The following is a 21174-nucleotide window of genomic DNA, read 5'->3' as shown; positions in this document are numbered from 1 at the left end:
GTGATTCCATTTGTTCTAGCAGTTACCCTACCCTGACTTGATACACCAACTGACAAGTCACCAACACTAAGAAGACATGGGTTTCCTTGATGAGAAAGAGCAACTCCCCTCTGAATCTGCATCAGATCTCACTTCCTCACTGCTGACCCTGACCTAGCCTATGCAGCCCCAGAATTTCCTCAGTCCGCTGTGTTGGACCCTTCCTTACTTCAACTAGTGTATCTTTGAATGGTGGTATTACCAGTAACTGTGTTTTTATATACCTCTATACACTGAAGATGTATTACTTACTTGTCTTCGTTTTTATGCAAAAGAAAAATAAAATCAATCTGCTTTCTATCACCAAATCCTTAACTGTAGCACCCAAATACTCACATGGATCTCTTCCAACTTATATACCACAGTTGTGATCATTTAGTCATATCTTCATTCATCCACCCAATAAATACTTACTCAGCACCTACTCTGTGGTACGGGGTAGACAATGACCTAGTATACCATGGCCCCTATTCCCCTCAGGCTTACAATCGGGGAAGGGATGATAAATATTAAACAAGTAAACACAGAAATGTGAGTGCTATGAAGGAAAAGAGCAAGTGCTATGAGAATGAATAGCAGCATCGTTTTTAGGTTTGGTATTCTTTCAGAAAGAGACATTTAAACTAGACCTTGAAGTGCCATTTGTGACAACATGGATGGACCTAGAGGGTATTATGATAAGTAAAATAAGTCAGAGAAAGACAAATACTGTATGATTTCACTTACAGGTGGAATCTAAGAAGACAAATCAATGTAACAAAATAGATATAAACTCACAGATATAGAGAACAAACAGGTGGTTGCCAGAGGAAAGGGGTGAGGGAATGGGTGAAATAGATGAGGGAGATTAAGACGTACAAACTAAATTCCAGGTGCAAAATAAATGAGTCATGGGGATGAAATGTACTACATTGGGAATATAGTTAATAATTATGTAATATCTTTGTATGGTGACAGATGGTAACGAGATTTATCATGCTTATCATCTTGTAACATACAGAAATATTGAATCACTATGTTGTACACACGGAAATAACAGTGTTCTAGGTCAATTATACTTCAGTTTAAAAAATGACACTGGGTGGAAACGCATCAAAATGCTAATGGAGGTTATATCTGGGGGGTGGGGATTATGAATGATTCCTATTCTTTATGCTTTTAGTTGCCTGCAATGAACACATATTGACTGTAAAATTAGAAAGAAGACAATAAATGCAAAAAAAAATAAAGAAAAGATCAAATGTCAATAAACAAACAAACAAGACCCTGAAGGATAGACAGACTCAGGTAACAATGAGCATTCCAGACCAAAGAAACAGCTTTAACAAACACCCACAGGGGATAACAGGCTGCTGCTCTTAACAGCTGAAGGCAGGTGACAATGGCTAGAGGGCTGTGAACTAGGGGAAGCAGGATGGGAGGAAAGGCAGGGCCAGGCTTCTTAATCAAGGGACTTCTACTGAGAAGTCACTAAGTTTCACATTTTACTCTGAATGGCTCTCCCAGATTCTAGTTCTTCCCAAGAAGCCTTCCCCAAATACATCGTTTAAGATGACATAACAATGGTGGTTGGATTCTCTGCTGGGAAGTAGGACAATTAACATTTATGCAGCATCTCCTGTGTCCTAGGAACTATGCTTTTTTCCTTATGATATTCTTTTTTAATTTTTAAGACCATCTCATTAATTCCCATCAACCTCATTTCTTCCACAGTGGTTCAATCCATGGTTTTGTGGGCTATAAACAGCAGAGTCATTTTAAAATATTTCTCAAACCATTCCAAATTTAAATGCTTTGGACAAAGTTAAATGCTTTAGACAACCAACTGCCAGTCATTTAAGAGCTATGGGCAGCATAAGTACAATAGAATATTACTCAGCCATAAAAGGAATGAAAACAGGAACAGACTCACAGACTTTGAAAACAAACTTATGGTTACCAAAAGGGAAGCATAGGGGAGGGGCAGGGATAAATTAGGAGCCTGGGATTAACACACACTACTATATATAAAACAGATAACCAACGAAGACCTACTGTATAGCACAGGGAATGCTACTCAATATTCTGTGATAACCTATATGAAAAAAGAATGACTATATGTATAACTGAATCACTTTGAAGTACACCTGAAACTAATTGTTTTTTCTTTTTTGTCACTCAGTAGTGTCTGTCTCTCTGTCGAACTCCATGTCCTGTAGCCTACCAGGCTCCTCTGTCCATGGGATTCCCCAGGTAAGAATACTGGAGTGGGTTGCCAGTTCCTTCTCCAGGGGATCTTCCTGACCCAGGGATCAAACCTGGGTTCCCTGCATTGGCAGGCAGATTCTTTACCACTGAGCCACCTGGGAAGCCCCGCACCTGAAACTAATACAACACTGTAAACCAACTGTATTCCAAATTTTTTTTTTTAAGAGCTATGGGCTGGGAAAGACTGAAGGCAAAAGGAGACAGGGCAGCAGAGGATGAGATGGTTAGATAGCATCACTGACTCAATGGACATGAATCTGAGCAAACTCTGAGAGAGAGTGAAGGACAGGGAAGCCTGGCGTGCTGCAGTCCATGAAGTCACAAAGAGTCGGACATGACTTAGCGACTGAACAACAACAAATTGGCAACTTTGGGGCTAAATTATGAGTAGTTTTTCTTATTAGTCATAATTTCTACAGACTATGCCAGTAAGTCACTTTGTCACTTGCTATACTGTCTCCTGCAATCTGTTTCCCCAGGAGGTACAGCATGATGATTTATATACATATACACTGTGAAACGATTACCACAATTAAGTTACTTAACACATCCACCATCTCACATACTTTTTTGTGTGTGCTGAGAATACATTCCCACCAACAGTGTTCCCCTTTCTCCACACTTTCACCAACACTTAGGAGGTATCATGGTTTTGATTTGTATTTCCCTGATGATCAGTTACGGTGAGCATTTTTTCATGTATCTCTTGGCCATTTGGATGTCTACTTAGAAAAAAATGTCTATTCAGGTCCTCTGCCGATTTCTTAATCAGATTGTCTTTTCTATTGAGTTGCATGAGTTCTTTATATGTTTTAGATACTAATCTCTTATCAGATAGATGGTTTGCAAGTAATTTTTTTCCCACTCTGTAGACTGCCTTTTCATTTTGTTGATTAGTTCTTCTGCTGTACAGAAGCATTTTAGTTTGATATAGCCTCAGTTGTTTATTTTATTGTTAATGTTGCTTTTTTGTCTGTGCTTCTAATGTCATAGCTAAAAAAATCAGTGTCAAGACCAATGTCAAGGAGTTTTTCCCTATGTTTTTCTTCTAGGCATTTCACGGTTTCAGACCTTAGATATAAGACCTAGATTCATTTCAAGTTAATTGTTGCTTATGATGTAAGGTGAGGGTCCAATTTTATTCTTTTGAATGTAAAGATCCACTTTTGCGGGCTTCTCTTGTGGCTCAGCTGGTAAAGAACCTGCCTGCAATTCAGGAGACCTGGGTTTTATCCCTGGGTTGGGAAGATCCTCTGGAGAAGGCAAAGGCTATCCACTCCAGTATTCTGGCCTGGAGAATTCCACAGACTGTGTAACTCATGGGGTCACAAAGAGTCAGACACGACTGAGTCACTTTCACTTGCAATATTGTACCTAAAGGGCTTCCCTCATAGCTCAGTTGGTAAAGAATCCACCTGCAATGCAGGAGACCCCGGTTCAATTCCTGGGTTGGGAAGACCCCCTGAAGAAGGGATAGGTTACCCTCTCCAGTATTCTTGGGCTTCCCTTGTGACTCAGCTGGTAAAGAATCTGCCTGCAATGTGGGAGACCTGGGTTTGATCCCTGGGTTGGGAAGATCCCCTGGAGAAGGGAAAGGCTACCCACTCCAGTATTCTGGCCTGGAGAATTCCATGGAGTGTACAGTCCATGGGGTCGCAATGAGTTGGACACGACTGAGCCACTTTCACCCACTTTTGCCAACACCATTTATTGAAAAGACTATCTTTTCTCCATTATGTAATCCTGATGCTCTGTCAGAGATTAGTTGGCTGTGTATGCATGGACTTATCTCCTGGGCTCTATTCTGTTCTACTGGTCTGTGTGTCTGTATCATTTTGCTAGTATCATATCATTTTGATTACTATACCTTTGTAATACATATAGTTTCAAATCAGGAAGTATGATACAGCTTTGTCCTTCTTTCTCAAGATTGCTTAGGCTATTTGGGGGTCTTGTGTGATAAAATTCTATATGAATTTTAGTTTTTTTTTTCCTACTTCTGTGGAAAACGCAGTTGGGATTTTGACAGAGATTCTATAATATTTTTATATCATACTAGGTAACCTCCCCATTTGAATTAAGAAGTGAAAGGAGAAGATAAATGAAGAAGGAACTGAACCTTTATTAACAGCCATCTAGCTGCTGGGAGCTATGCAGGCCACTTGCATATGGTTTATCTATTTTAATCCACACCATAGGATTGTTATCCTGGTACCTTGTCAACATCATATTGCTGGTAAGTGATTCAAATATCAAAGCAAATGCTCTTCTCACAACCTAGAATGACTCCCTATAAAGCAGTGGTCTCCCATCAAGCTGGTTTTGTCCCTAGGGGACACCTAGCAATGTCTGGAGGCACTTTTGATTGTCACAACTTTGGTTGAGGGGGGTGGCTACTGGCATCTAGTGTAGAAGGACTGGGAAGTTGCTAAACTTCCTACAATACATAAGACGGCCTCCCAAACAGAATTATGCAGCCTCAGATGTCAGTAATGCAAAGCTGAGAAACTTGCTGTACATTAATCAACTCTGAATTGACTAAACACATTATTCTTTCCCCTACAAATCTCTACATTCAAACAAAGTTTGTCTCATTCAAAATCATCACCTCAGAGGACCATGTACTTACCCCAGCAATGTTTTCATGCTAACAACACTTTTATCGGTACTGCTTTATGAAATTTCTTCCTTTAAACTATCTTCTTTGGTGGCACAATCTCTGCATTTTCTAAGTAGTTTTGATATTTAGAAATGGTCAAACATTTTCTCTTAAACTTAGTAAAAATACAGATGAATAAACTACACAGTAAGAGTCAGTCACCGCCAAGCACTAGCTTCATGCCAGGATTACTCTCTGGAATGCTTCCTACATGGTAAATGTTAGTACCCATTTTACATATGAGGAAGGTAAGGTTTCAGGAGATTCAGTGGCTTGATCATGGCCAGGAGACTTAAGTATAGGAGTTGGAATTCAAATCCAAATCTGTTTTCCTTCAAAGCCCAAAGTAATGATACTAATTTCCTATAGGCCACGTTAGCTGACAAAACAATGCTGAAGGAGAAAAATCTCCCCCCACCCAATGATACAATGGTATTCTGAATAATGGCAGCGTTGTCAAAGGCAGAGTACTGCAGCATGATTAATTTGAAGAGAACAAGTTCACTTGTCTATGTAAGTTCAAGTGTGTAATATGTACACATGTGATCACATTTTTAAATCACTCATTAACTTAAGTCACTGGTAATGAGCTCTCTCCTTCTTTAGCACAAAGCCCTTCCACTGACATACAAATAAGTCGGTAAATGAAGGAAGGACAAAAGAAAGGGAATTACAGCAGGAATTTGACAGAAAAGGAAGATAACATACGCTCAAGGATACCAGCAGGGAGGAAGGAGGACAGATAGAAGAGATAACTTCTCTGGATAAAAATTTTTCAAAAGGAAAATATGTATTATCAGCCAGGCCACTGCTCAGAAAATATAAGATCATCTATTTCTCAGAAAAAAATGCAATTGGTCTTTTGGTATAAAAAGTGTTTACTATGAAAGTGGCTTTAATATTCAGCTACTGTCTAATGCCCTCATCATACATGAAAAAATGAGACATAAAAGTATGGCCCAACAGATGCTGAGTAAATTAGGTTGAATTCCATCTACAGGTTTTATAGAGCAAATATATCCTTCCCAAAGGATCAAGGAGTGCCTGGTACCCTTGCCAGCTAGACCTCTAGAACGTTCCAAAGCATCTTAAACACCTAAGATGATATCACCATCCTTAGCATCTTAAATACTTAAGATCATATCTTATCTTTGCTTTTTCTATATAGTTAAAGGTTTCTATATCTGTAAAGCAAATAGTTTAGCTTTGCATGTTTTTTTTTTGTATTTTATAGAATTTAAGATGTCATTATTTGATGGCTCAATAAGAAAGAAAAAAAATCTATTAACTAAATCATGACCAAGTATTATGAGGTCACCAATTTTAAGATAACAAATTTCAGCATTACTTTAAAAATATAAAAAATTCTGCATCTTAGAAAGGAAGAAATAAGATACATGGAATTATCTTATATGCTATTTTTATGTCTTGCTTCTTTGGCCTACCATTATATGGGGCTTCCAGGTAGCGCAGTGGTGGAGAGTTCGCCTGTCAATGCAGGAGATGTGGGTTTGATCCCTGGGTTGGGAAGATATCCTGGAGGCGGCGGCGGCGGCAACCTGCCCCAGTGCTCTTGCCTGGAGGATCCCACGACACAGGCACTTGGCAGGTTGCAGTCCATGGGGTTGCAAAGAGTTGCACACAAATGAGCATACACGGACACACACACAAAGTATGGCCCTACAATTCCAAGAGGCCTGTGGCTTATTTTAGTTGCCAAAGAAAATAGAAGCTCAAGCTTTCTGGGCAGAGTTCCCTTGATTATGCCATGATATGAAACCAGTGTATGTAGAAAACTGGGTTGAAACTGGGGAGTTCTGGTTCCCAAGCTCTTATTGACCAGCTGCTTTATTCTGGGCCCTTGCCTTTCTTTCTCCTCTCTAAAATAAAGGATTGAGACTATATGATTCCTTATAAATGCATAGCTTCTGTGGTTCTCTTCCTTGCCAGGAAAACAATCACCACAAATACGTATCCTTCTTTTTGCAACATGGTTTTAGGTCCCTGGAGGCAAATGGGCTAGGAAAGTAGTGCTAGTAAGTCAGACACAGAAAGACAACTATCGCATGACATCACTAATATGCGGAGTCTAAAAAAATGATACAAATGAATTTACTTACAAAACACGAATAGTCCCACAGAGATAGAAAACAAATTTATGGTTACCAAAGAGAAAGGGGGGGAGAGGGATAAATTAGGAGATTGGGATTAACATATAGATACTACTATATATAAAATAGATACAAGGACTTACTTAATAGAACAGGGAACTATACATATTATAATAACTTATAATGGAAAAGAATCTGAAAAAGAATATATATGTAATATGTAATCACTTTGCTGTATACCTGAAACTGACATAACATTGCAAACCAACCATGTTGTTTAGTCGCTAAACTGGGTCCGACTCTTTGCGACTCCATGGACTATAACCCGCCAGGTTCCTCTGTCCATGGGATTCCCCAGGCAAGAATACTGGAGTGGGTTGCCATTTCCTTCTCCAGGGGATCTTCCCGACCCAGGGATCAAACCCACATCTCCTGCATTGGCAGGCAGGTTCTTTACTACTGAGACATCTGGGAAGTCCCTGTAAACCAATTATACTTCAATTAAAAAAGACAAAAAAAAGTAGGGTGATGTCATCATTTTCCTACCCTTTACAAACATGTAACAAAAATGGTTCTTTATCTAAACACATGAATTAATATGGTGAGATCACACAGTGAACATAAACAAAAGAAAGAAAAGGAGGCTGGCGGTTACTGCAGAGACACAAGTTCTCTCCATCCCTCCACCTGAGCAGAGGCCTGGCTGGGTAGCCCAGAGGTTAAGGATGAGCTGACTGCTGTAGGTTCTGGAACAAGCCTGAAGTCCCTTTGGTGTGTGCTGGATTCAGTATCATTCATCTTATATTCCCCCACACATGTTTCTAGGGCCCACAGAGTTTCTTCCTCTCTCCATCCTTAACTTGTTCACAGAGCGATACATCAGCTATTCCAATACACGTATCACACATTCAGTCTCCCCTTCCACTTTGCTGAATAGTTCAATGTTGCCAGGATTGGCAGTCTGGACCCAAAGATGCAGGGAGTAGAATAAGAGTATACTCCCGCTCTTTGACAGGCCAATTTTGTTGTTTTCAAACCCTGGACTTTGATTCTGTTGTTGTTCTTCCAGACCATGCATCTGCCTGGTGCCTTGATCCCTAGTTGGATCTTCTAGCTGCCTTAGCATATCTAATGAAGTCCCGTCTGTAAAAGTAACAGCCAGTAAAAACTGTTCATAAAGGTTCTGTGCCACTGGGAGGCAAGCAACTTAAGTGCTCAGTGGAAATGGGAAGTACCTTTGACTGGGCTTCTGAATGCAGTGAAGGGGAAGCTGTCAGGAAAAGATGCCAGTTCAAGGCAGCATAATACAGGAGCCCTTGGCATCTGACAGTGCAATCATTCATCACTGTCAACCTTTAGTAACGCTAATGGCCATGATTTGTTCCACTTCCTAAGAGTTAAAGGTCAACTGTAATGCAGGAAAATTCATTATTTGTTCAACACTGATATTCCCCTTTATAAACACACAGTACCTCCATACACTTTCTCAAAACAGTACATGATGCCAAGTCCTACTGTGACTCTGCTGATAGGTGGCCAAGTTATAGCTAAAGCAAAGATTCAGGACCAGACTGCATGGATACATGAGGCAAATATTGCAGTCCCACAGAAAATCCCTCTTTGGTTGGAGAAAATGAAATTCTTGGCAATGAGGGGCCTGACCGGCCTCAATACATATTTGTGGTGATTTTTTTCCTGACAGTGAAGAGAACCACTGTCTAACAGGACAGAGGTCCCCAGCGCCCAGGATCTAATGCCGGATGATCTGAGGTGGAGCTGATGTAATAATCATAGAAATAAGGTACACAATAAATGTAATATATTTGAATCATCCTCAAATCATCACCCCCAACCCTGCTCCATGGAAAAGTTGTCTTCCATGAAATGGGTCCTAGGTACCAAAAAGGTTGGGGACCGCTGTATAGGGGACAATCAGACTAGAAGGAGAAGACCGATCATCAGAAAGGTGGTTGTCCAGAGAATAATCCCAGCCATTCCGCCTCCAAATGGGAAATGTGTATCATCTTGGAATCACTTTATCTTGCCATGCCGGGTTCTCCTAGATACTGATTTTCCATTTCAGAACACGTTTTATTCTTTTATTACTTTGAGTGGATGGTAATCAGACTATTTCATTCTGTTTGACAACTGGTACCTCTACTTGGTCCAGGAAAAGACTTGGTGGTGAGTGATTTAAAAAGCCCTCTTAGTTTCAATTTAACGAGCCATTTTAAAAAATAGCACTTATGGTATGCCAGGCATTCTTCCAGAAACTTCACCAGGGATAACTGATTAATTCTTTTAAGTCAAGGATCGACCAAGTATAATTTAAGAATAAATTATATTTAAGATAAATTATACTTAAATATAAATTATATATTATCTTAAATATAATTTATTCTTAAATTATACTTAAATTTATATACTAAGAATAAATTATAATAATAAATTATATATAGTTAATATATAATTGAGTATAAATTATATCTATCTCCCCACTACTCTGGGGAGACAGAGTTACAGAACTTCCTTTTCAGGCTTAAGGAAGATGCCCATCCCCATGTTCCCCACCTTGGGATGCTGAGTTTAAAGACTGCTGGGGAGAGAGAAGGCATATTTTCATAGAGACCATGGAGCTCCTCCACCAAAACGAGTAAAAATCCTGACTACCACTGCTTACTGGCTGCCTGGTGGCTCAGAATCTGATAAAGAATTTGCCTGCAATGTGGGAGGCCTGGGTTCAGTCCCTGGGTTGGGAAGATGCCCTGGAGAAGGGAATGGTTACTCACTGCAGTATTCTTGCCTGGAGAATCCTATTAACAGAGGAGCCTGGTGGGCTACAGTCCACGGGGTCGCAAAGAGCTGGACACGACTGAGCGACTTCTCTTAACCACTGCTTGCAGGTGTCTAGTACAGTAGGACACAAGCATGTGCCATGTGCCCAACAGAAATGTGCCCAGAGGTGTGCAAAGGCCACATATAAATGCTAATAGCAGCACTGCTCTCAGTACCCCCAAACTGGAAACAACCTCGTCTGCCAGCTGTGGAATGCATAAATCACTTGCGGCACATCCACACAGCAAAATACTCCACAGCAAGGAGAAGGAATGAACCACTGACACCGTAAACAGCATGGGCGAATCTCAGAAACACGACACCGAGTGTAGGAAGCCAGGCACAAGAGTACATACTATGTGACTGCTGTTTAATTGCTCAGCCGTGTCTCACTCTTTGTGATCCCATGGACTGTAGCCCGTCAGGCTCCTCTACCCATGGAATTCTCCAATGAGAATACTGGAGTGGGTTGCCATTTCCTTCTCCAGGGGATCCTCCTGACCTGTGTCTCCTGCATTGGCAGGCAGATTCTTTACCACTGAGCCACCTGGGAAGCCCATACTGTGTGATTCCATTTATACAAAGTTCAAGGACAGAAAAAACTCATCTCTGGAGACAGAGGTTGCAATATATGAAGAGTGGGGGCCTGTAGAGGGGTGGGGACTACCTGCAAAGGGGAACAAGGGAACTTCCAGGGTGGGAGTGGAACTACTTCATATTTTGATAGGCGTGTTGTTTACATGTGTATATCTATTTATTAAAACTCATGTTGTATGAAGATCTACACACTGCACTGCCTGTGTGCTTTATATACTTCAACACAAAAAAGAGATGTTCCCTCATATGCGTTACAAGAATCCTGAAGCCACAGATTGTGTGGCTGCTGCCATGCAGATGCTGCCAGTGGCAAGTCCACCATCTACAGCTTAATCCAGCTGCTGCAGCAAAGCCAAGCCTCTGAGAAATCAGATGCAAGTGTCCTCTAACTCGGTCCCCATCAACCCTCACTGTACTCATTCCCTAAGGAAGATGTTTGCCACGGAGGGTTGATAAGAAGGTGCCAGAACTCTGATTCTCAAGCCACATTTGAATATCCTCAAGTTTTGGCGGTGTGATTCAAACATGAGCGATTCCTAGCCCCAGCAGCAAGTGGATTTGCATGTAGCTCTCACTATGTTCACCCAATGCCACCCCACTTCCTGTATCTTATCAGGGAGGAAGAGTAACTGTAGGACTAAGATGTTTAGGCAGCTTGGATTTTGTGAGATTAGATGCATCAAACTCCTAGTTCTTCTCCACATGGCCACTCAGTGAGAGACTCTATTTCCCAGCTTCCCTTATAGTTAGACAGGGGTCATGACTGTGCTCTCACCAACAGAATGTCAGTGGAAGTGGCCCATGCAAATTCTACTTGCTTTAAAGGAAATGGCTTAACTGGGCTTCCACACTACTTCTTTCATCAGGTTGGAACAAAGAGTAAAGCAGTGACCGAGTTTCAACTAGAAGACAACAACACTCTTGGGAATGAACGAGCTACAAAAGGGGCAGAAGTTAGGTCCCTGAACAACTCTTATGCCACTAGCCTGGTCCACTCACCTCTAGACTGCTATGTGAAGGAGAAATTTCAATCACTGCATTTGGGGTCTCTATACTACAGCATCTTAGCTGACACCCCTAGCAATAAGCTTTTGAGGCTCAGGGTCTCCAGAGAGGAATTTTCAAGTCTCACATACTCTACCTAGCCCAGGAAATCAGATTACACCAGTACAGGAAGACAGCAGCCCTGTTCCCCGTCATTCAGTGTTGATCCTGTTGTTAAACTAGCCCCCTACCTGCACAGTCCATGAGACATTTTCAGCTCCTCGTTGGTACATACCAGTCCTGTCACAACACAGTCCCACCCTCCACACTCTGCCTCACTGCACACATTTGCTGCACCTATAGCTCGTATTCTGGAGGTCCCCTGAAAGCATATGCACGTGAAGAACTCTCTGCTCACACTTCTGGCCACGTGGAGTGGCCTCTTCCTCACCCCCATCCCGCGGTCTCTCCCGCCCATGAGGCAACTCTTACTAAATCTTCAAACCCCAGCCCGAAAGACTCCCGAGAAGCCTCTTGAAAACCCCAAAGCAGAATGACTTCCTCCCTCTACTGCGCTGCGGTATTCATGAAGACATTTATCACTCTGAGCTGTCGGGGTTTAGGTACACGTCTGACCTCACAGCTAGAATATATGCTCCGAAGACAAAGTCCCTAAAGGTTAAGATCATGTCATGTCTTTTTTTTTTAACTTTGGCATTCAGTCATGATCTGGCTCATACTCAACAAGGGTTGAATGAAAGAAGGAAAGAGAATTTAAGATGCTCAACATCACTCACTATTATAGAAATGCAAATAAAACTACAATGAGGTATCACCTCACACTGATCAGAATGGCCATCATCAAAAAGTCTACAAACAATAAATGCTGGAGAGGGTATGGAGAACAGGAGACCCTCCTACACTGTTGTTGAGAATGTAAGCTGGTACAGCCACAATGGAGAACAGTATGGAGGTTCCTTAAAAAGCTCAAAGTAAAGGTATGATATGACCCAGCAATCCCACTACTGGTCATATACCTTTAGAAAACCATAATTCAAAAAGTCAGATGTACCCCAATGTTCAATGCAGCACTATTTATAATAGCCAGAATATGGAAGCAACCTAGATGTGCATCAACAGAGGAACAGATGAAGAAGATGTGAGACATATATATATGATGAAATACTACTTGGCCCTAAAAAGGAATGAAATTGGGTCATTTGCAGTGATGTCGATGGACCTAGAATCTGTCATACAGAGTAAAGTAAGTCAGAAAGAGAAAAACAAGTATCATATATTAATATATATTTGTGGAATCTAGAAAAATGGTACAGATGAATCTATCTGAAGGGCAGAAACAGAGATACAGATGTAGAGAAGGGACATGTGAATACAGTGGGGGAAGGGGAGGGCAGGACAAATTGAAGAGAATGACAATGACATATATACACTACCACGTGTAAAATAGCTAATGGGAAGCTGCTGTGCAACACAGGGAGCTCAGCCCGGTGCTCTGTGATGACCCAGAGGGGTAGGCTAGGGGGTGCGAGGGAGCCTCAAGAGGGAGGGGATATACGCATAGATATAGCTGACACACTTAGTTGTACAGTGGAAACTAGCAACATTGTAAAGCAATTATACTACAATTTCAAAAAAGAAGAAAAAGAAGCAAAATTTAACAGCTGGCCTGCTTCAAAACTCTATCCATATATTATCACTCTTACCTATTCAGTGCAAATGCATAGTGGAATTTAATGTTATGCTGGTCAGCCAAATCACATGTAGGCAGCATCTCCAGTGTTTCTACCAGCTTCACCATTGCATCATAGTCCTGTTGGCAAGAGGTCCCAAGGTGAAAGAGGAAACACAGCTCTTTGCAGGGTTTCTTAAACAGTTATAAACATGATACCACCTCAGCATTTAAATATAGGCCCTTCCCTACAGGCAGCATTTAGTGAAGTTAAAGTCCTTCAAAGAAGAGCAATGAGATTAAAAACAACAACAAGATGGATGAGAGAAGACAGAGGAAGAATCCCTGCTCTCGGAGGTCACGAAAGGACCAAGGAAAGGAAGTTAGATTCAGAGACGATAAACTAATGAGCCAAGCAGCTAGGAAAAGCTACCACGTTTTTAGTGTAGGAGAGTTATCACCACTGGCAGGGTTGTGGGTTAAAATGAACTGGATGTAAATATATTAGAAATCTTACAGTCATTTGCCACGTAAAGGGAGGAAATATCCCAAGGCTTCCTATTTTGTCAGAAACATTCCAATTCATTTAAATCAGTTTTTTTTCAATCTTGGCACTTATTGACATTTGGGGGCTGGATCATTCTTTATGGTGGGGGCTGCCCTGTGTATCGTAGGATATTAAGCAGCACCTGTGATCTTGACCCACTAGGTGTCAGTAGCACTCCAGCCCCCCACCCCAAGTTGTGACAACCGCAAATATCTCCAGACACTGCCACATGTCCCTCGCTCGAAAACCACGGTTCTAAACTGCATAATTACCCAGGGAAAAACTGCTACCGTGTTCGTCTCAGCTGTATCCCCTGTGAGCAGTGCCATCTGTTACCCTTTCAGCCGACTCAGAATCACTGTTACTGGCCAACTTGTTGACAGCTGGCCACAGTTAGCAGACGAGGACTTCCCACCGAAATCTCACGCCTGTTTTGTGGCATTGCACTTTGATGCTGCTGCCCAAGGAAAGGGAAAGCAGAGTACTGCAAGAAGCTTCTGACTCGTCTTTGAGCCTGAGAGCCCCACCAAGGGAAGGTTATAAAGAGGAGAGATGCGTGAAAGCACAGGCAGAAGGAAGCCAGCCACTCAACAGAAGAAAGACCTCAAACAAGGTCCTTCCCATTCTCTTGTTCCATGGGGCATCACTCAGTCACCATAATTTCTAATAGCATCTGCTATTAAAATCAATTAGATGCATCTGTTTGTCACCAGGGGCATGAGTTCCTTAAGTGGTTGACTCTTGTTCTTGGCTCAGGTCATAAATGGCAGCCTCTCTCGTCTAAAGACCTGTGGCCAACAACCTCCAACATGGCTTTGTACTGACAGAATTCTACAGGTTATGTACACTGCTCTGTTCCTCCAAAGGGAAGGAAGACAAGACGTCTTGGAAATGGCTCCACAGCATTAAACTTGGAGGGGGGAAATGATTGTTTTCCTCCATGGTACCATATTCTACAAACCCTGTCTTCAGGACTTTCCAGAAGTCTCTGTCCCTTGTCTTAGAATAAAGCCCTGCAGCCGCTGATTCCTGGAGATGCGTGTTACTCCTGCTCTCCCTCTTACTAACAGGTAGTGCTAAACAAAGAAGGAAGTGACAAAGGCCTAAAGGAAGCAGAAGAGGAGAGGCATTAAGAGCAAGGACAACAGAGCTGGTTGCCTCAGTTTGAATCTTGACTTTTGCCAACTACTGTGTGACCTTAGGCAAGTTATTTAGCTTCTCTGTACCTCATGTTCCTCGTTTTTAAAATGGGAATAATCAGACTGTGCGCCCCATAGGCTTCTGAAGAGGATTAAGTGAATTAGGACTTACAAAGGGCTTGGAACAGTGCCTAGCACAAACTGCATATAAACTGTTAAATTCTGAACTCCTTTTACTAAGCAGTACCATATCTAAGAATTTGCTGGAGCACCCTTCTGACATGACGAAACCTTCTGCAACATTTCTACCACAAAAGATATGCGAGGTGACCTATGACCCAGCCACATTCCTATTTTGGCTATAAAACAGCTACCTAACCATACATCTAGTGTATGAGTACTTCATACGAGGAATTCTCCATGTCAGGGAAGAACTGTGTTAGCTTCAGATAAGCATATGGCATACCTGGATATCGCGATAGGACAGCAGTAAATTAATGACGATGTCTGAGGTCAGAACCTCAGTGTTATCCATGCGGAGTTTGATCCGAGCCAGCTCCTTGGCCAGTTCATCACCCTGGTATTTCTCTCTGGCTCTCCGGATGTCATTTAACAAGGTTTCTTTGTAATAAGCACTGGAGAGGGAAACAAGAAAAGCTCCAGTCACGCCTACAAGCATCCAGGACTGTGCTGCAGCCCAAACAAACCTAGCTCTCATGGATATGACTTAGGCTAACACATGGGAGCCTCGCCCACACCTGAGCCTCCCAGGATCAGCCAACGGGGAGCACATCGTACTTGTGAGTGTCACTTTGCAAAAACCTAACCACTCAACAGTTACAAAGAAAATCAGTTCATTATGACCTTGAAAATATTTTCAAACTTGACCCCTGATGTATTTGGATAACACACAGGACTCACTAGCTACCCCACCCCATCCCCTCTCCTCCAGTATTCTCAAACACAGAGAGGACAAGAAAGCACTTGACTTGAATAGTAATTCCCCCACTGTTAAGAGATTTTTCACAAAGCCGAACAAAACTCCAAAGCCATGAAACACAGTAAGATGAGTGTCTTTAAGATGTATCTTTCAGGTATCCCGAGCTACTAATCACAAAGCTTTTTACACTTGGTCGAGAAACAAAATCTGGATGTGTCCATGAGCAATACAAGAAGCCATGCCTGGACGCCTGCAGACCACCTCTGCCTCTCACCCCCTATTCTCTGCGTCATTTTTGACAGCCAGAATGCTTTCCTAATGGAAGACACAGAACTTCCTTTATGTGGGCATCCAGATAATAACAGGGATGTATTACAACATTTAAAGCAGTTTAAAATCACACTGGAATGTCTCACCATAGCCCCTCTAAGAACCAATGCTAGTATTCAGTACTTGGTTTAAAATAGATGGATTTAAATATGTTGTCTACTTTCCAAGCAATTTTTTTTCCTATGGAGACTGAGCATGACCAAGTTATAATACTGTCAACCCATTACACAGCTGAAACAATTTAACCGTATACAGTAACATTAGGTTGTTTATTAAAAAGAGCAAGTTTAACAAGTAATAGTCTTCAGAGAATGAGAAACAATACCAAAGAATAACCAATGTTGATTTTAATTGTTACAAAACTCTGTCCAAAAAAGTGTTTACAGTACACTGCCTGGTCCAATGCTTATAATAAATCTCAACATTTCAGTAATTAAGTGAAATTAATTTACTTTCACTTAAGTAAAGTGAAAGTGCTCTGATATAACCACTTCACACCAGTCAGAATGGCTGTGATCCAAAAATCTGCAAGCAATAAATGCTGGAGAGGGTGTGGAGAAAAGGGAACCCTCTTACACTGTTGGTGGGAATGCAAACTAGTACAGCCACTATTGAGAACAGTATGGAGATTCCTTAAAAAATTGCAAATAGAACTGCCTTATGACCCAGCAATCCCACTGCTGGGCATACACACCGAGGAAACCAGAATTGAAAGAGACACGTGTACCCCAGTGTTCATCGCAGCACTGTTTATAATAGCCAGGACATGGAAACAACCTAGATGTCCATCAGCAGATGAATGGATAAGAAAGCTGTGGTGCATATACACAATGGAATACTACTCAGCCGTTAAAAAGAATACATTTGAATCAGTTCTGATGAGATGGATGAAACTGGAGCCGATTATACAGAGTGAAGTAAGCCAGAAAGAAAAACACCAATACAGTATACTAACACATATATATGGAATTTAGAAAGATGGCAATGATGACCCTGTATGCGAGACAGCAAAAAAGACACAGATGTGCATAGCAGACTTTTGGACTCAGAGGGAGAGGGAGAGAGTGGGATGATTTGGGAGAATGGCATTGAAACATGTATACTATCATGTAAGAAACGAATCGCCAGTCTATGTCCGATGCAGGATACAGCATGCTTGGGGCTGGTGCACGGGGATGACCCAGAGGGATGTTATGGGGAGGGAGGTGGGAGGGAGGTTCATGTTTGGGAACGCATGTACACCCGTGGTGGATTCATGTCAATATATGGCAAAACCAATACAGTATTGTAAAGTAAAATAAAGTAAAAATAAAAATTAAAAAAAAGAATAAAAAAAATAAATAAAAATAAAAGTATCAGTGTATTGCTTTAATTTTTATTTCCTTGTCTCTTGCTTATTACCTCAATGATGAGCAAATTAGTAGATTCTACTAATGTTTAAAATTCTATGATTAATCAAATGAATAATTAAGTTGGGTGATAGCCACTGTCCATTTGCTGGACTATAAAGGTATCAAAAGCTATTAAAGTGTTATTAGTTTCACCTGTCAAGTAAAAATGTACACACTTTAGTCTTGTTTTCAAGGGAACTCTGAAAAATAGTTTCAATAAACTAAGAAACCTAATAAGCACAGCAACCTGTAAGTAAATAAACAAAACACTGAATTAAACACTGAATTAAGTATGGCTTGGAGACAACATGTATGTAATAAACATGCAGCCATTTCTGCCTCTGGTAACCAGAAAAGATACTGCTAATCAGTGTGAACTTGGAAATGGCTTCAAATCCCTTTTCTGCACAGGGCTCCGGGTAGCCTTCATCAATCTATGCAAGTTGGCACTTGAGCTGAAAATCTGTCTGCCATCCCTGTTACAGATGTTTTCAACCATTAGCATCATTTACCCTCTCACTAACCCTTGCCAGGTATCTGGGAGTTCAAGGGGTGGAATCAACCAACAGGTATTTCAAGTTCTTTGAAATTAAACCGAATTGAAAGACTTGTCTTCCTACTGAAACATACATGAAGTGAATGAGAAACAAACCTGAGGCCACTTCTTGCAGATACCTTGTTCATCTGGCAGACTCAAGCTAGCCTACTTCCTCGTCAGACCTGAAAAAATGACCCTGGGAGACTTTTCTCCCTGAACCTCGCTAGAATATTCACTGTGCAGTAAGACAATAGCTAGCAAGCTGGGTCCGAATGAGGTTTTTGAGGGATGTGCTGCAAAAGGTGCCCCGTTTACTTTCTAGATTGGCATGTGGTCACATATGCCTGAGTTGCCAGTCTTCTTTTCCCATTACAACCTGTAGCAGAAACTGTGTGTCCAGAGAAGAGGTGACAGGATAGAAAAGGAGAACAGACTATGAACAAGCATGCACCTCCCACCAGCCCCATAGTAGTAATGCTCCACAGTTTGGGGGACCACAGCGCAAGCCAGAGGGACATGTGGCCCTTATACTTCAAGTTAGTTCTGCCAGTGCTTTGGATTTTCATTTGTTTTGGAAAGACAAATCCTTCTCCTTGTGACTTAACTTTCAGGAGTAAATCCTTTAAACTGGCTACAGGCAAAGAAAATCTGAATTCTTTCTTTAAGTGGAATAATTTTTCTGCCTTCAAGTTTCAAAACAGGGATATTTCCAGGACTGGTTTCTTGAGCACTGAGGCTCCAAGAGGTTAGCTGACTGTTCCAAGGCTACACAGGGAAGGACCGCCTGAGCCAGGATTCAAACCCAAACCTGTCAGCTCTTGAATTACTGCTCCACACCTTCTCCAACATAAATCTACCAAGAACATGTCCCAGGGCACACTGTGGTCAGGATGGCTTCAGCTTGACTCAATATACCCCGACTTGCACAGCATAGGGGCTAATGTTTGCAATAACCTTGCTGACACATTTTAACAACTTCAACAGCTGATTGGCGGTGGGCAGGAACTCACCTTCAGAAATGATCTTAGAACACAGAATGTCAGAGTTGAAAGTGCATTAAAGAAAATCAATGATTTAAGTTCCTTATTTTCTAAATGAGAAAACAGCTACAGAAAAGCTATTTGTCAAGGTTGCGTAAGGAGCTGGAACCAAACACAAACTGAACCCTGACCTCAACTCCAGTTTCATTCTCTTTCAGCTACACCTCAACAGCCCAATGCAGTGAGCCAGTGTGAAACCCTGGATTCCAGGACGACTTTAAAGTGACTGGTTGGACTTCCCCACTCTCTGGGCACTATGGTCTCTTGAAGGTACATCACCTCCATGGACACGAAGGGAAAATTTTGCTCAAGCTCCCCAGGTTGAGGACAGTTGATGGGAATTACCATGAGGTCACATGGATGTCCTTGAGGAGGCTAGTAAACCTGTCCACCAGAGGTACACACAGTGGACCTAGGAGGGTGTCCCAGTTGGGCTGCATGTACTCTGAGGCACGCCGCTGGGCATCACTCTCACAGCAAAAATAATCAGCGCATGGTGTCACGATGTATGGGATGAAATAATAATTTCCACTGGATGCCTGGAAAAAAGAAACAAAAATGTTTCACAAAATAAGCAATGCAGAAGCACAGCTGTGGATTTGGGCAGGTGGAACCTTGGTGGGACAGGAAAGGAGAAAATGCCTGACGATGAACAACTACTTGCAGAATATGACTATGAATCTATCAGATGCAAACAGGAAACCACTCCATTTCACAAGCTCTAACACATGGACATACAACAAAAATTTGGTTTTCAATGCTGAACTGAGCAGTATACATCTCTGAATTTCACTGGCAGATTTTAGGTTTTTAATTCTCAGAAATTACCAACACAATATTGTAAAGTAATTAGCCTCCAATTAAAATAAATAAATTTGTATTTTTAAAAATAAAAAAATTAAAAAAAAGAAATTATATTTCATTACATATCCTCCAAATCAGAGGGAACTTCAGCCCAATGATAACCAAGAAGTAAAATACAAAGGTTTAATTTCTTTCTTTTGGCATGGCTGGAAAAGCCTTATTATTTGATAATTTAACCACAGGTGAATTATTTATAAACTTTGTTGAGTAGAAACTGTTTTGCAGGAAGCAGATATTAACAGATATGATTAGTCCCAGAGATGTTTTGGGAAAAAATTTTGTTTAAAAATTTTTACATTGTCAAATAATACTCAAGTAAAACTATGCTTTTTCTATGGAATAATCATGATTCATAGTCAAATTGCAACCATTTATTAAAGCATAAATGCTACCTTTAGTTTTTTTACTCTTTCAGTTTTTAAATTATGAAGTTATGATAACATATTTACAGGAGGACTTGGAAAATATACAACAAAGTTACATATAGTTCTACTACATATTACAATTATTTTAAATAGATAAATTTTTAGTTGGAGTTTCTTTATCAAACTCTCAAGTATTAACAGAATGAATATACAGAAAAGTAGAAGGAAAGTACCATGAACCAATTCAAAATAATACAATTTTCACACAACAGTAGGATACAAATTCTATTCAAGTTCCCATAGACTATATATAAACTAGGAGACACTGGAACATATCCAGGGACATAAAACAGGTGCAAAAAATTCATGGTCTAAAGGTACTGAAATCATACAGAGTTGGTTCTCTTATCACTGTGGAATTATGTTAGAAATCAGTATCAAAAGATATTTGAAAATAACCCACATATTTTCAAGTGCAATGTGACATTTACCAAGAGAGATCTCTGACTTAGCCATTGAAAGCCTCAGTAGACTTAGAAGACTGAAAAAACACAGAGGGTGATTACAGAGAAGGAAGCATTAAAATGAGAAATATTAAAATGAAAAATTAATATCAAAGATATTTAAAAACCCTATGTATTTGGAAATTAAATGTCCACTTTTAAATGATGGGTGTATCTAAAAAGCCCTAACAAGGAAAACTAGAAAATATTTGTAACAGAATAAAAATGAAAAGAGAATTTACCAGAATTTGTTGCATGCAGCTGAAACTGCTCAATGTAACTAAATACAAAGCAGAATCTTGAATAAGGTATGAAAATAAATAATGGACACTAGCATAAAATCTTGTGAAATGTG

At 40.8% G+C, this 21174-nt stretch overlaps 1 protein-coding gene across 1 annotated transcript in view; it reads right to left on the bottom strand.

Moving 5' to 3' along the window:
- The window catches only part of MAP3K15 (mitogen-activated protein kinase kinase kinase 15), a 142440-nt gene that overhangs the window by 68205 nt on the left and 53061 nt on the right, over positions 1 to 21174 (bottom strand). Inside the window, exons 4-6 of the mRNA XM_068962887.1 lie at positions 19433 to 19626; positions 15315 to 15483; positions 13197 to 13303 (exon numbers count right to left, since the gene is read on the bottom strand). Coding sequence (XP_068818988.1) covers positions 13197 to 13303; positions 15315 to 15483; positions 19433 to 19626 — 470 coding nt within the window. The remainder of the gene's footprint in view (positions 1 to 13196; positions 13304 to 15314; positions 15484 to 19432; positions 19627 to 21174) is intronic.

This window comes from Capricornis sumatraensis, chromosome X, assembly GCF_032405125.1.
Source record: "Capricornis sumatraensis isolate serow.1 chromosome X, serow.2, whole genome shotgun sequence".
Lineage (NCBI taxonomy): Eukaryota > Metazoa > Chordata > Mammalia > Artiodactyla > Bovidae > Capricornis > Capricornis sumatraensis.
This window is presented reverse-complemented; position numbering and strand designations above follow the sequence as displayed.